This window comes from Macrobrachium nipponense, chromosome 35 (assembly GCF_015104395.2).
Source record: "Macrobrachium nipponense isolate FS-2020 chromosome 35, ASM1510439v2, whole genome shotgun sequence".
In the NCBI taxonomy this organism is placed as follows: Eukaryota; Metazoa; Arthropoda; class Malacostraca; order Decapoda; family Palaemonidae; genus Macrobrachium; species Macrobrachium nipponense.
Window position 1 is genome coordinate 5,227,972 of NC_061096.1, and position 14,941 is coordinate 5,242,912.

General features: G+C 45.3%; 1 protein-coding gene across 6 annotated transcripts in view; it reads left to right on the forward strand.

Annotated features, from left to right (window-relative positions):
• Nucleotides 1–14,941, forward strand: part of LOC135208401 (formylglycine-generating enzyme-like) — a 226,969-nt gene that overhangs the window by 15,546 nt on the left and 196,482 nt on the right. For 2 of the 6 annotated variants that reach the window (XM_064240531.1, XM_064240537.1), the window contains exon 1: nt 8,452–8,478. The exons of 1 other annotated variant lie outside the window; for it this stretch is intronic. In XM_064240531.1, coding sequence (XP_064096601.1) covers nt 8,467–8,478 — 12 coding nt within the window. In that variant the 5' untranslated portion in view covers nt 8,452–8,466. Of the gene's footprint in view, nt 1–8,087; nt 8,378–8,451; nt 8,479–14,941 lie in introns of those variants that run through there. 3 more of the 6 variants (XM_064240532.1, XM_064240533.1, XM_064240534.1) reach the window with 3 other exon arrangements.

Consider the following 14,941-nt stretch of genomic DNA (forward strand, 5'->3'; position numbering starts at 1 on the left):
TATAACATGGGGACAAGGAAGGCAGAAAAGGTGATGCAGACCTTCACTTTAGGAGGAAGAGGATTCCCAATCCTAATGTAGAAGCCGGACAGCCCCCCACCATTGAAGTCAATGAGAAAAGCACCTGCTACGATGACGTGCTCAATAAATTTGAAAACCCCTATGTGCCAAAGGTGAATATTGTCTATGAGAGTGCCATCTTCAACAAGCGTATACAAGGGGAGGAATCGATCGACAGTTTCCTCATTGATCTTCAGCAACTGGTTATTAAGTGTGACTATCAGAACCAGGACCGCCAGGTCCATGACCATTTCATCGCCGGCCTAAAGGATGAAAAGCTACAAGAAAAGCTCCAGTTTATGCCCAAAGATACTCTGGAGGAAGCCGTGGACTACGCAAGGAGGTGGGAGAGCCTCCGCAACAAGCTACAACAACAGTGTGGCACCAGTGCCAGTGAAGTGCCCAGCAACTCTAACCAGAGGGGAAGTTCATCCAGAGTGGAAAGGGCCGCTGCAGGGGCTGAGGTGGCAGCCAAGCAACAGGCCGCCAACCCCAAAGCAAGACTAGATGCAATACCTGTGGGTACACATACCACAAGAACAAAAACTGCCCAGCAACACTTGCAAAGTACAACAAATGTCAGAAGATTGGACACTTTTCATCAGTGTGCAGATCTGGACTGTCAAAAGCGAGCGAAGTGGAAGTGGAGCCCATAACAGTAGATCAGGTAGAACCAGCTGACTTTGAATTCTTTTTTGGGTCCATGGATGGCACATCTAATGACAAGCCATGGTATGTGCAGCTGGAAGTTGGAGGCTGCAAAGTCAATTTTAAAATTGACACAGGTGCTGACATAACTATTATGTCCAATGATAGTTACCAGAAGTTAAGGCAACACCCGCCACTACAATCAACGAAGCTAACTCTCACCTCTCCAGGCGGAAGTGTGCAGATGGTAGGGGAGTTCACCACCAAAATCACTTATAAGGGGACTGCTTACGGTGTTAAAATCATCGTGATTGACGGGGACAGGTCCAATTTGCTAGCAAGGGACATTGCCACTAAGATGCAGCTTGTTGCACATCTTGAAGAGGTGGAGCAGTACCAGAGTATTGAGACAATGAAGACAAAGCCAATACACATCCATGTAAAAGACAATGTCAAGCCAGTATGCATTCCCATAGCCAGACATGTGCCCTTCCCCCTGATGGAGAAAGTCAAGGCCGAGTTGGAGAGGATGCAAAAGTGTAACGTCATCTCACCAACTACGGAACCAACGGACTGGTGCTCTGCCACGGTCCCTGTACTGAAGAAAAATGGCAATGTTCACATATGTGTGGACCTGAAGAATCTAAACACAGCAGTACACCGTCCACACTTTGCGCTCCCAAAACTGGCCGGCTCAAAGGTCCTCTCAACCCTGGATACGGCATCGGTTTTCTGGCAGATCCTGTTGGACGAGGAATCTCAGAGACTCAGAACTTTCATCACACCATTTGGACACTTCATGTTTAAGAGACTACCATTTGGCATTAGCCTCGCCACTGACGAGTACCAAGCAAAGATGGTAGAGTTGTTTGGAGCTGAAGAGGGGGTAGAAGTGATCATCGATGATGTTCTGGTCCATGGTAAAGACCAGGAAGAGCATGAACGCCATCTGAAGAAGGTGCTGAAGATCGCCGAGGAGGTAGGCCTGACCTTGAACAAGAGCAATTGCAAGTTCAGGGCATCTGAAGTGTCCTACTTTGGTCATCTGGTTGGGAAAGATGGCATCAAGCCCCACCCAGAAAAGACAGAGGTGATTGCCAGTTTGCCCCCACCAAAAGATATATATGAGCTTAGGACTGTCATGGGTATGTTCAGTTATCTTGCCAAGTTCTTGCCGAACCTGTCCAGCACCATGAAGCCTATCTCAAGCCTCTTGAAGAGCAGATCAAGTCATTCCATGAGGCCAAGCAGCTGGCGAGCCATGCTGCAACACTCACCTACTTTGACCCCAAAAAGCTGACGACCGTCAGCGCTGATGCCAGCTCCTTTGGGCTGGGTGCTGTACTCTTACAGCAGCATGGAGAAGTTTCCAAACCAGTCACCTACTGCTCCAGGACCTTGACGCCAGCAGAGCAGAGGTACGCAATAGAGGAGTGCCTGGCAGGAGTGTGGGCATGCAAGAAGTTTTTCTCAGTACCTGACCGGGCTCCCAACCTTCAAGCTTTTCACGGATCACAAACCAATGGTTGCGCTCTTATCATCCAAGAGCCTGGACACATCCCCCCTGAGGTGTCAGTGCCTACTGATTAGAGCGATGAGATTCAACCCAGAGTCAGTGTACATGCCAGGCAAGAGCCTGGTAATTGCAGACGTGTTGTCCCGCAAACTTCTGACAACGGCCCATGCCGACCATCTCAAGGAGGAGACCAGGAGATTCGTAGACTTGGTAAGAGCACACTGGCCAGCCTCACCTGCAAAGCAGACAGAATTAATGAAGGCTACAGATGAGGATTCAACATTGCACAAAGTCCTGTGCTTCATAATGGATGGATGGCCTCGCCACTCTACAACTGCAGGACCTGAAATAGAGCTGTTCTTCCATGTACGCGCCATGCTGTCAGTCGTAGACGGTCTTGTGATGTACGGCAACAGAATAGTAATACTGGTTCTAGGACGAAATCCCCCGAAGGACAAAATCCCCCGTAGGACAAAATCCCCCCAGGACAAAATCCCCCTGGGACAAATTTAAATTCATGAAAATGTAAGCAACCAATAATAGTAGTAACTTGTTTTATATTTTATTGCTTTTATAGTTCCAAACAGAAATATATCAAAATACTCATACAGTCATTTCCTGGTTTTACATTTGTTATAGCATATATAGTTCTAGTTAACTGAATATTACTAATAAAATTTTTAAAACTAACTTAGCTTTCATCTTCAGGAGATGGAATTCTTAACAATAAAAATATTTGAGGAAAATGCAAATTTTAGGAAAAACGCTAAATTGTTTATTCAAAGACTGAACATGTGTTTAAAACCCCAAGTTAAATGCAATACCTGTAAGATCATCTAAATACGTTTTTTCTTGGTATGTTAGCACAACTGATTTGATTCGTGACGCGGCATCCTTATTTTTCTTTCTAGGTGGTTCACTAGCCATACCAGAAATAATCTGATCCATCTGAACATCTTAAAAGTTGATTTCTTGCTCTAAGAGACTCATAAACTTCCAGATGGCTGGATGGGAACACCCAGCAAATGATACGAAACTGCGATACCATCCTTCCACAGAATTATTTGTATGATTAAGTTCATTGTTTGTTCTTGCATACATATTCCACAGAGGTATGCTAGATGTGGGTTCTCGGTGTCCTCGTCGACGTGGCCTGCCAATATAGTGATCCTCAAAGTAATCCAAAATTGGCAAACTCTACTCTGGCATAAAATCATAGAGCTTTTCAAATGCTTCATGAACAGATTCAGGGAGAATAAAGGCAAGGGCCGCTACCATTCTCATTTTAAGAGAAAAATCATTATTATCTTGATAATGTTTTTGTGAACCAAACTCTTGTATTTTTCTGTAAATATTTTGGCACAAATGAAAAAAGCAGCCTTTAACATCGACTTCAGGAAAGTGCGCTATTAAAGTATTCAGTATTGCTCTTTCAAACTCGATCATTGCACTCTCAGGCGAGCAATTTGTCAAGATTTTTACTTCTTGTATAAATCTGCTATAGGTTGGTTGGGTCTTGTCTGGTAATAGTACATAGATGCAGGGTATAGTGTGATGATCAAGAACCACTTTAAAGGTACCTTCCAAACACCAATGAGGATGATTTCTTAAAAATGTAAAGCTTTTGGCCGTTCCAAATATTAAAATTCTCTTGCCGTCAAACGTTGAATCATGCAACAAAAAGTTTTCACCCCTGGTGGTTTTTACACAGTTTTCAGGTAAAACAAGATCTTAAGTATTTGATGGCAACAGTAAATAGTTCCTCTTTTTCTGCTTATAGCGTCGTGCATTTCTTTGAAGGAAATGGATGGAAGGTAATTTTGTAGCTACCTCGTCTGATATAGATGCACAACCTTCAGAGATTGTTTGGTCTCATCTGTTTGTTATGCACGTTCTTTAATTTTTTGAAATACTTTTGCAGCTTCACATTTCGCTGTATTTGGTGTGGGTATGTGCTGTGTAATTCTTTGATGACCTCACCTTGACTTTTGCCTTACATGATGCTTTAGATCGCCTTCTTTCACATTCGTATGATACCACACTGTTTGCCAATTCTTTTTGTTTAGCGTAAATATATCCTTCACGATGCAATTTCACCTGTCCTTTATTACTCTTCACAAACTCCATCTTCTATGGGTGGAAGTACTAAAGTGATTTCTAAATGAACTCTTTGTAAGAAGATGTAGTTAAACGTTAAACTATGTAAGTAAAAAAATCTCGCCTTTTAAGAAAAATGAGCAAACAACTGTACTGCTATGACTTTAAGAAGATTTAGTTTATGTAGCTGTTAGTAAAAAAAAATATTGCCTTATTAGAAAAACAAGCAAACGGTAGAAAAAGGGGAATTCTGGCAGGAGGGATTTTGTCCTACGGGGATTTTGCCCTATGGGGGACTTTGTCCTCTGGGGGATTTTGTCCTGATACCAGTAATACCAGAAGCAATGAGGAAAAACATTCTGGACAGACTCCATGAAAGCCACCAAGGGCTCACAAAGTGTAAAGAGAGGGCTCAGCAGAGTGTGTGGTGGCCAGGCATCACCAGACACATCACAGAGCTTGTCAGCAACTGCCTGGAGTGCCACGAGAAAAGACCATCACAGCAACATGAGCCTCTTTTGCCAACAGAATTGCCAGAAAGAGCCTGGCAACATCTAGCAACTGACTTACTAGAATTTAACAAGAAGCATTACTTAGTCATAATTGACTATTACAGCAGATGGATCGAGGTGAAGCCACTGAGAAGTAACACAACAGCAGCCACAGTCATTGCTGGGATGAAGGGAGTCTTCGCAACCCATGTAGTACCGGACTCTGTACGGTCAGACAATGGAACTCCGTTCATGTCAAGTGAATATGCAAAATTTGCCAAACAATATGGATTTGACATTGCCACATCAAGTCCACATATTCCACAATCAAATGGCCTGGCAGAGAGAGCAGTCCAGACTGCCAAGAAGATCTTGCAGTAAGAAGATCCAGATGTGGCCTTGCTGAACTACAGGAACAGCAAGCACTCTACCACAGGTATGAGCCCAGCAATGGCATTCATGAAGCTCCCCCTGAAAGGCATGGTACCAGTACATGCAAGATTACTTAACCCAAGTGTGGAGGAGAGAGAGAAGTTGGCAGCCACTGACAAGGCTGCCAAAGACAGATACAAGTACTATTATGACCAACGCCATGGTGCTAAACGTCTCCCTCAACTTCAACCTGGCCAGCCCCTACCGTGAAGACAGGCAACCAGAAGGGCTGGTCGCAACTAGGCATGGTCACCGAGAGTGATCAGGCCAATCACTCCCACCTAGCAGAAACAGCACAGGGAGTGTTCCGCAGGGATGAAAAGCATATCCAAAAAGTGCCTGCATTGCCGGCACCAATAGTCCTTCTACCAGAGCCTGAGCAGGAATCACCACAAGTCATGGCGCCTGCGGCACAAGCCAGCCTGCCATGCCGCCTGTCAGATGGACCAGTCAGCGGACAAGGAAACCACCTCGCTGTCTCATAGAGGATGCATAGGAAGTTTTTAATAAAATAAAAAGTGCCTCATACAATAATGGTCATATGCTAGTAACCTCTGACCTTCAAAGGATACACACCTGTGCATTAACAGTGAACTTTTATTTGAAATATTGCAATCAACTCTGTTGAAATATTGCTGATTTCAAATGTGCTACCATTTCACTATTATATGTGTTCGTTCATTTACGGACTAATTTTGATTGATGATTCGTATCACATTGTAAAGAAACGCAATTTGCACCATCATGTGTCAATACATTGTAGAGGGTTGTGTGAGTGACACACACACACACACACACACACACACACACACACACACACATATATATATATATATATATATATATATATATATATATATATCATTTATATATATATATATATATATATATCATATATATATATATATATATATATATATATATATATATATATATATATATATATATATATGATATATATATATATATATATATATATATATATATAATATATATATATATATATATATATATATATATATATATATATATATATATATATATATATATATACAAAATAAAATTACGATAAGGTTGAACGTTCAAAGTTAAATTTTTGTATCGGCAAACATGTTATGAATTGTTATTTTGTAATATTCAAAAGGCTGTCAATTTAATCGTATAGTTTAAATTCTTCCAGGAGCGGGAGGCGTCATATTCGTTGGTCCCGTTGCTGAATAACCACTGGTTCCATGCAACGTAAAAACACCATACAAACAAAAAACAAGATCAACTTGTATTTTATTTAGTCCCAAATAAATACGGTATGATGCGATCTGTCCTTTATGCTAAACATGATATTCACCAGTCTGTTTTCTTCGTCTTTTCTGCTGTAACTAGACGTTGTGGAAGGTTTGGGGCTAAAAGGCCATCCGTCGTTTTCGCGGACAGAGTGGCCGAGAGCTTGGCACTCCTCAGAAGTGACATTGAAGAAGAGCCAAACACTAGTAAATTGGGAGATGGGAAAATCTGTCACTGCATGAAAAAAACTAAGCGAATCAACTTGAAAACAAGAGAGGAATACTCATATCTAGTAAAGTACATATACTAATTGCTTGAAAAGCGAGAAGTGGAAGGAGGCGGTAGCTCACCCGCTAGCCTTAAATGTCATAATTGATTAAAATACTACTGTTAGGTTCTCCAACATACAAATGGTTCGACGATCCCTGCAAATGCTTCGATAAACTAGACCTGAAATACTGTAGCTACCAAAGAAATAGGAAAAATTACAAGGTAGAGAGATACGTATTCAAAAGGTGAATGAAAATAGCAAGGCAGTGAATTCGGTACTAATGGTATGTATAAGTATAAAAACAGCCTCTATTATTTGTTGAAGAAGTAACTATACCACCAACAGAAAATTAGGAGCAGAAACTGCTGTTGGTGTAGTAACTAGAAAAAAATTCCATTTGACACCAATTAAGCCCCGTAAGGTATCAATGCTCATAAGAGAAAAACGAATGAAGAAAACTGAAAATCACATACGAAGAGAAGTGGAAAACAGTTAAATAAATACTGTAAAAAAGCAGTATCTAAGAGAATGGTAGGTAGGTACACAGAAAATGGATAAAAGGAGATTGGTATTAAGAAGAGAAATCAAAAGGTAGAGTGTATGTAAAGAAAAATTAAAATGCACAGAGACGTTAGAAGTGAGATGAGATAAAACAGTTGCGGTCTCTTCATTGTTTGCTTGCGTAGGACCTGGGTAGCATCACTGGAAAAGACTTGAAAGAACTGGAGAAAATGCAGTAGTATACTATATTGGAGATCCTCCGAGGAAAGTATGAGTAACAATTGTAGTACACACCGCATTGTTATCAGAATATGGCCTAGTACAGAATAAAAATTATGTTTTTCTATATAACAAACTCAAGGAATAAAAATTTATTCAAAGAAGTAATTTAGGATCAACTGAGGATGCCCTGTGGACAGTGCTAAGCTAGAAGCTTAGTAAAAATGTGCAGTACTAATTACAATAAAGAAATAGAAGCAAACATAAACAAAAGACAAAACTGGTCTCGAATTATCTAGGGGAAAATTCCTAAAATTTTCTCACCTGCATTTCATTATGTACACATACTACATTGCTCAGTTAAAAAAATTAATTGCGATATCTCCGCGCGGAACTCTTCTGTAAATTTACGTAACAATCTCATTAGTGAAAGAAATATTGAAATACAACTGAAGTCAGCAGCAGATAAAGGAAGGGCAAATAAACTGTTAACAAAAAAAGAAAAAAAAGGAAAATCCGTTATAATCTGAATACTTTTCCGGTGCACCCAAACCAGGTAGAGTATAGTGTTCGCTAGCTCGGAACTGTGTGCGTTGAGGAACAGAACACCGAACCGAAGAGGACAAGTCCAAAAGACAAAAATGTAAACAAAGTTGTTATCATCTTATCTGTCACTCATGCCACCTGAAACGCCTCCCATGAACGATTGAGCTAGTTGCATGGTTATTTTTTATCACCGAAATAAGATTCTGGGTAGGTACGTGTCATGCTTTGTCATTTTAGCTGTTGAGGTGCATGAAAAGCGGGACCTCTGTACACTGTTTTCCTAGTTTACTGATACCTAGGTATTAGTAGTAGTAGGTAGGTAAGCCATGTGTTACTACTAGGCTAGTTAGCCATGTTCAGGTTAGTCTGAACCTTTTATGAGTTGAGCGTAGACGAAGGAATTCATGTCCGGTAGTGTAAGTCCTTTGGTATTAGCCGGTCAGTTTTACCAGGGAAAACCGCCTTGAGTCCACCTTACTCAGCCAGATCACCCTTATTCACTCGATATTTAATTGGTGAAACAATAATACAATTACATCTTTAAGCATACCATTAAAAAGATTGAAGTTTCGTCAACATAATGTGATATATGAAAGCGCCATACAAACAAAAATAAGTATGTAAGGTCTTCTTAAAATACCTACTAGGGTAAAAACGCATGGTACAGGGGTGGACCATGTACGATCAACGTATACAACCCCAAAAAAAGTACTTTGTTCATGAGACTTACCTGGCAGATATATATATAGCTGTATTCTCCGAAGTCCGACAGAATTTCAAAACTCGCGGCACACGCAGTGGGCGGCCAGGTGGTAGTACCCATTCCCGCCGCTGGGAGGCGGATATCAGGAACCATTCCCATTTTCTATTCATATTTTTTTCTGTCGCCGGTCGTAGGAAACACCTGTTTACAGACCTCCGCCCAGGATTTTTGGATTTAACTCGTTATAAGTATCTGGATTGACTTTTGGTTTTGACTCTGGATTGTTGGATTGGCATACGCGATAGTGGACTGTTTTTGGATTTTGGATTGGCTTTTGTATGAACGTGATGTCGGGATCAAGTTCAGTGAGCTTCAGAGTGTGTGTGAGAAGTGATTGCAAGGTGAGGCTACCGAAAGCATCGGTAGACCCCCACACAGTATGTATGGGGTGTAGGGGGCATGTTTGTTTGCTGGTTGATCGTTGCATTGAATGCAAAAGTTTGACTGAGGATGAATGGAAGGTGTATGAATCCTATCGGCGTAAGCTAGAACGCGATAGGATCAGGAGGTCTTCCTCTAAAAGCGGTTCTACGAAAGGTAAGGGAAGTAACATTTCGCCTATATTAACACCAGTAGAATTTGCTTCACCTAATCCTGTGTTGTTGCCTGAGGGCCCTAGTTCTGTGTCTGGAGAAGGTAATGCCCTTTCTCTGATTCTAGAGTCATTGCGCACTCTAGAGTATAAAGTGTTGGCCCTGGAAAACGGCTCGACTAAAGTGTGTGATCGTGCCCCTAGTGTTGTGGAGGGGGCGTCAGATCGGCCCCATAATGCCTCTAGGTCTAGACCTCTGTCGGACTCCCAGACCTCAGGGAGTGGGCATGTCGAAAGCCGCAAGAGGGTTACGGGGGCTCCCCACCGATCTGGCGTCCCTTCGGCAGGACCTGTTGCTACTTTCCCATGCTGCCAAGGAGCGTGCTCAGGCTCGCATCCTAAAGGACTGTTTTTCGTCCTCCGAGGCGCCCTCGCGCAAGGGGTGGAGCTCTCGGAGTGACTCACGTCCGCTGAAAAGGACTTTTCCTAGGAGGACGCTTTACGTCCCCTCTCTCCGCTCTCGTTGCGGTCGTCGCCTGCGTCGTATGACGCGTTTCCTCCTCAGAAGAGAGGTAGGACGTCGTCCGAGGACGACGCTGAGAAGCGCTTCTCTCGCGCCTCGGAGAGGCAGGTTGCTGTTCCTGTGAGAAGGAAGGAGGCGTCCCCCCGCCCCTCGTCTTCTCGCAGGCGCAGCCCTTCACCTCCTCTCGGTTCTTCACCTACGAAGAGTGTTCTTGCGTCGCTTCAAGACCAATTGGCGACCTTAATGGCTCGGAAGACTCGCCCAGCAGCAGTTGAGCCTAAGCGAAGGAAGGACGCTAGACTGCCTGTCAAGAGGACGAGGCAGTCTCCTTCTCTGTCTCCTCGTTCGTCGCTGTCTCCGCCCGCGCGTCAGGACGCCTTTGAAGACGCTCGACAGGACGCCTTGGAGGACGCGTTTGAAGACGCTCGGCAGGACGCTCGTCGGGTGGCTTTGTTTGACGCTTTGCCTGTGGAGAAGGCTTTTGAGAGCGCTCAGAAGGACGCTTTGAAAGCGAAAGCTGGACGCTTGAGCGTCAAGCGTAAGGACGCTCCTCGAGAGAGACTTAGAGTTTCCTCTCTTGACGCGCAGCGAGGTCAGGAAGCTCTTCGTAGTTCGAGCTCTAAAGATCGACAGAAGGTCGGTCGCCTTGAGGAAGCGGAGGTTAGTCTTCCTCGGAAGCCTTTGTTGAAGGCTAGACCCGCGGGGCGCACGCCCTCTCCAGAGGTTCTATCTCCTTTGCCTCTTCGGGAGGAAGGAGAACACAGTAGTCCGGCTGACTCAGTGGAGGAAGAACAGCCGTCAGCTTCGTCGGTTTCCGACTACAAGGTGCTGGTACGACTTTTACGCTCCTTGTTTGGGGAAAAGTTCCAGCCTGCAGCTCCTAAGTCTCCGCCCTCTCAGTTCTCCTCGAAGTCGGGCCAAAGGTTTCGGAACCGGTGGGGAGGATGAAGACTTCCTTATCCAACTAAGAGAGCATTAAGAAATTGCAGGGGGGGGGGGGGGGAAAAAACTGGATGGAAACGGCGGGGGGGGGGAAGAATCGGGCAAGTCGACTTTCGCCCTTCCTCCTTTTTTCAAGGCTGAGTGGGAGAGGCGGCATTGGTATGAGACCAAATCGGAAGTAGGAATTAAGATCCCGTCCTCTTCCCAAGGGGACTTTGCTAGTCTGGTAGACGCCCAGAAGAGATCCCTTTTGTCGTCCGCGAAGATTTCTTGGACACCCACGGAGATAGACCATCACATGAGAGGTCTGTTGAAGACTCTGGAAGTCTTTAACTTCCTAGACTGGTGCCTAGGAGCCCTGGATCTTCAATCTAGGAGTCCTGATTCTTTGAGTCTGGGGGAGCTGTCCAATGTGTTGTCATGCATGGACAAGGCCGTCAGGGATGGTTCGGAAGAGTTAGTGTCTCATTTCGGCACTGCTTTCCTCAAGAAGAGAGCGCTGTTATGCAATTTCACAGCGAAGTCTGTTTCTGCATCGCAGAAAGCAGAACTTCTCTTTGCACCTCTTTCGAGCCATCTCTTCCCCCAGGCTATGGTAAGGGACCTGGCAGTGAGCCTACAAGAGAAGGCTACCCAGGATCTCTTGGCCCAGTCTTCTAGACGTCCTGCAGTCCCTATCACGTCGTCGTCGGGACGACCTCCTAGGAAGGTTAAACCCTTTCGGAGCGCTCCTCCCTCGAGAGCTGCTCCCTCGAGAGAGGACTGGCAAGAGGAAGAGGTTCCTTCAAACCTAAAACCTCTAAATGAAAAGAAAGTCCTTCAGACGCCTGTCGGAGCCAGGCTAAAGTTCTTTGCGGGAGCGTGGAGAGAGAGAGATACAGATGCGTGGTCCCTCAAGATAGTAGAACAGGGGTACAAGATCCCCTTTGTAGACCCTCCTCCTCTTTCAACGACTCCCAGAGATCTTTCCCCGTCGTATCAAGGGGAGAAACAGCAGGTTCTTTTAGATCTTTTGGAACAAATGATCTCGAAAAGAGCGGTGGAGCAGGTCCTAGACCTGGGGTCACCAGGATACTACAACAGACTTTTCCTGGTACCAAAACAGTCGTCGGGGTGGCGTCCAGTCTTGGACGTAAGCAGCTTGAATCTTTTCGTAGAAAAGAAAAAATTCAAGATGGAAACACCTCAGTCGGTTCTAGGAGCCTTAAGACCGGGCGACTGGATGGTGTCCTTGGACCTACAGGACGCATACTTTCACGTGCCTATCCACCCTCTTTCAAGGAGTAGGTTTTTCTGAGGTTTATGCTAAGGGACAAATTGTTTGGCAATTCCGAGCCCTTTGTTTCGGTTTAAGCACGGCTCCGATGGTATTTACCATGCTCATGAAGAACGTAGCGAGATGGTTACATTCTGCAGGAATAAGAGTGTCCCTGTATCTCGACGATTGGCTTATCAGAGCATCGTCAGAAGAAAGGTGTCTGAAGGACCTTCACTTCACGTTGGCCTTGGCGAAGTCCCTGGGACTTCTAGTCAACCTCGAAAAGTCGCATCTGACCCCAACACAGTCCATCGTGTATCTGGGGATTCAGATGGATTCAGTGGCTTTTCGAGCGTTTCCGTCCCAGGAACGACAGCTGCAAGGCTTAGAGAAAGTCTCGGCATTCCTGGGGAAGGAAGCTTGCTCGGCGAGGGAATGGATGAGTCTGCTGGGAACCATTTCCTCGCTGGAAAAGTTTGTTTCCCTGGGAAGACTACACCTCAGACCTCTCCAGTTCTTCTTAGCAGACGAATGGAGAGTCAGAGAGGATCTGGATGCGACCCTTTTCATCACCGAATCGGTGAAGAACCATCTAAGATGGTGGTTAGATCCTCGGAAGTTTCGAGAGGGGTTGTCCCTAAAGCTTCTGAGCCCAGACCTAGTGTTGTTTTCCGACGCTTCGGTGTCGGGATGGGGAGCAACACTGGGAGGGGAGGAAGTGTCAGGCACCTGGAAGGGGGAACAGGGCCATCCCCCTCCTTCGCTGTCCTGGCACATCAATGTAAAGGAACTAGCGGCGGTTTTTCTGGCGCTACAGTTCTTCCAACAAAAGGTTGCAGAGAAAGTAGTCCAAGTCAACTCGGACAACACCACAGCCCTGGCGTACCTAAAGAAGCAGGGAGGTACACACTCCCGTCCTCTGTTTTATTTAGCGAGGGAGATTCTGCTGTGGGCAGATGCGAGACGGATAAGGATCCTGACGAGATTTATCGCGGGAGTCCAGAACGTCAGAGCAGACCTTCTCAGCCGACAAGATCAGATCCTGCCGACGGAATGGACGTTGCACCAGGACGTCTGTCGAGAGCTCTGGAGACTGTGGGGGTGTCCGTTAGTCGACCTCTTCGCGACGTCGAGAACAAAGAGGTTGCCTCTTTATTGCTCTCCTGTGTTGGATCCGGGAGCAGTCGCGATAGACGCACTGCTCTGGGACTGGACGAACCTGGACTTATATGCCTTCCCGCCATTCAAGATCATGGGGGAAGTAGTAAGGAAGTTCGCGGCATCGGAGGGGACGCGGTTGACCCTGATCGCCCCGATGTGGCCCGCGAAAGAATGGTTCACAGAGGTAATGTCATTCATCATAGACTTTCCGAGGACATTGCCCTGGAGGAAAGATCTACTCAGACAGCCCCACTTCGCAAGATATCACCGAAACCTCTCCGCTCTGGGTCTGACTGCGTTCAGACTATCGAAAAGCTGGCCAGAGCGAGAGGTTTTTCTAAAGCAGCTGCAAAGGCGATCGCCAATGCTAGGAGATCGTCCTCGAGAGCTGTTTACCAGTCGAAGTGGGCTTCCTTCAGGGCATGGTGTAGAAAGGAGGGAATTTCCTCTTCCTCTACCTCTGTGAGCCAGATAGCCGATTTCCTGCTATTTTTAAGAAATGTGCAGAAACTGGCGGTCCCGACCATCAAGGGATATAAGAGCATGCTGTCGGCAGTCTTCCGACACAGAGGACTAGACCTGTCTGATAACAGGGATCTTCACGATCTCCTGAGATCCTTTGAGACATCCAAGATACCTCAGACGAGGCCTCCTTCTTGGAACCTGGACTTAGTCCTTAGACTGTTAATGTCGAGTCCTTTCGAACCTTTACATGAAGCGTCTCTTAGGAACTTGACGAAGAAGGCTCTTTTCCTAACTGCTCTGGCGACGGCGAAGAGAGTTAGCGAAATTCAGGCCATTTGTAAGAGAGTGGGCTTCAAAGGGGACAATGCTGTCTGCTCTTTGAGTCCCACTTTCTTAGCAAAGAATGAAAACCCGTCGAACCCTTGGCCAAGGAGCTTTGAAATCAAGGGTATGACAAGCCTTGTGGGCCAAGAACCTGAGAGAGTCCTGTGCCCTGTCAGGGCTCTAAAGTTTTATGTCCACAAGACTAAAGAAGTACGAGGTCCCTCAGATAATCTCTGGTGTTCGGTTAAACGACCCGATATACCGTTATCCAAGAACGCTTTGGCGTTCTTTCTGAGGGACGTCATTAAAGAGGCTCATTCGTCTTCCACACAGATCGATTTGAGCCTCTTGCGAGTGAAAGCTCACGAGGTCAGAGCTGTTGCAACCTCGCTTGCCTTCCAAAGGAACATGTCGATCAAGGACATCCTTGACGCCACCTTTTGGAGGAGCAATTCAGTATTCGCCTCACACTACTTGAGAGATGTGAGAACGATATACGAGGACTGTTGTTCTCTTGGGCCATACGTTTCTGCAGACACAGTCTTGGGGGCTGAAGGTAGCTCTCTCCCTATCCCTTAGTTAGGTTTAGGTTAGTTTTAGTTGATGTGTTTTTTGGTTGTGGTGAGGCTTTGGTGAAGACCTCCCATCTTTTAGCTTAGTGTTCAGGGGGTCTTTGTTAGTTGGTCAGGTGGTGGTCAGTTGCTTCGTTGCCCTCATTTGTATGGCTCTATGCTCTTGTCACATTGAGGTCACGTCCCCGTTGACAGAGCATTCAGAGCGCACCAGCACTACAGGTCTCCACCTGGCTGGCAACTCTGATTAAGCACAAGCAGGCTGTAGTGACAGTAATCACAGAGTCTACTTTGCTAACAGGTGAGGAACCAAGGTGTAATATCATCTACTTAATTTAA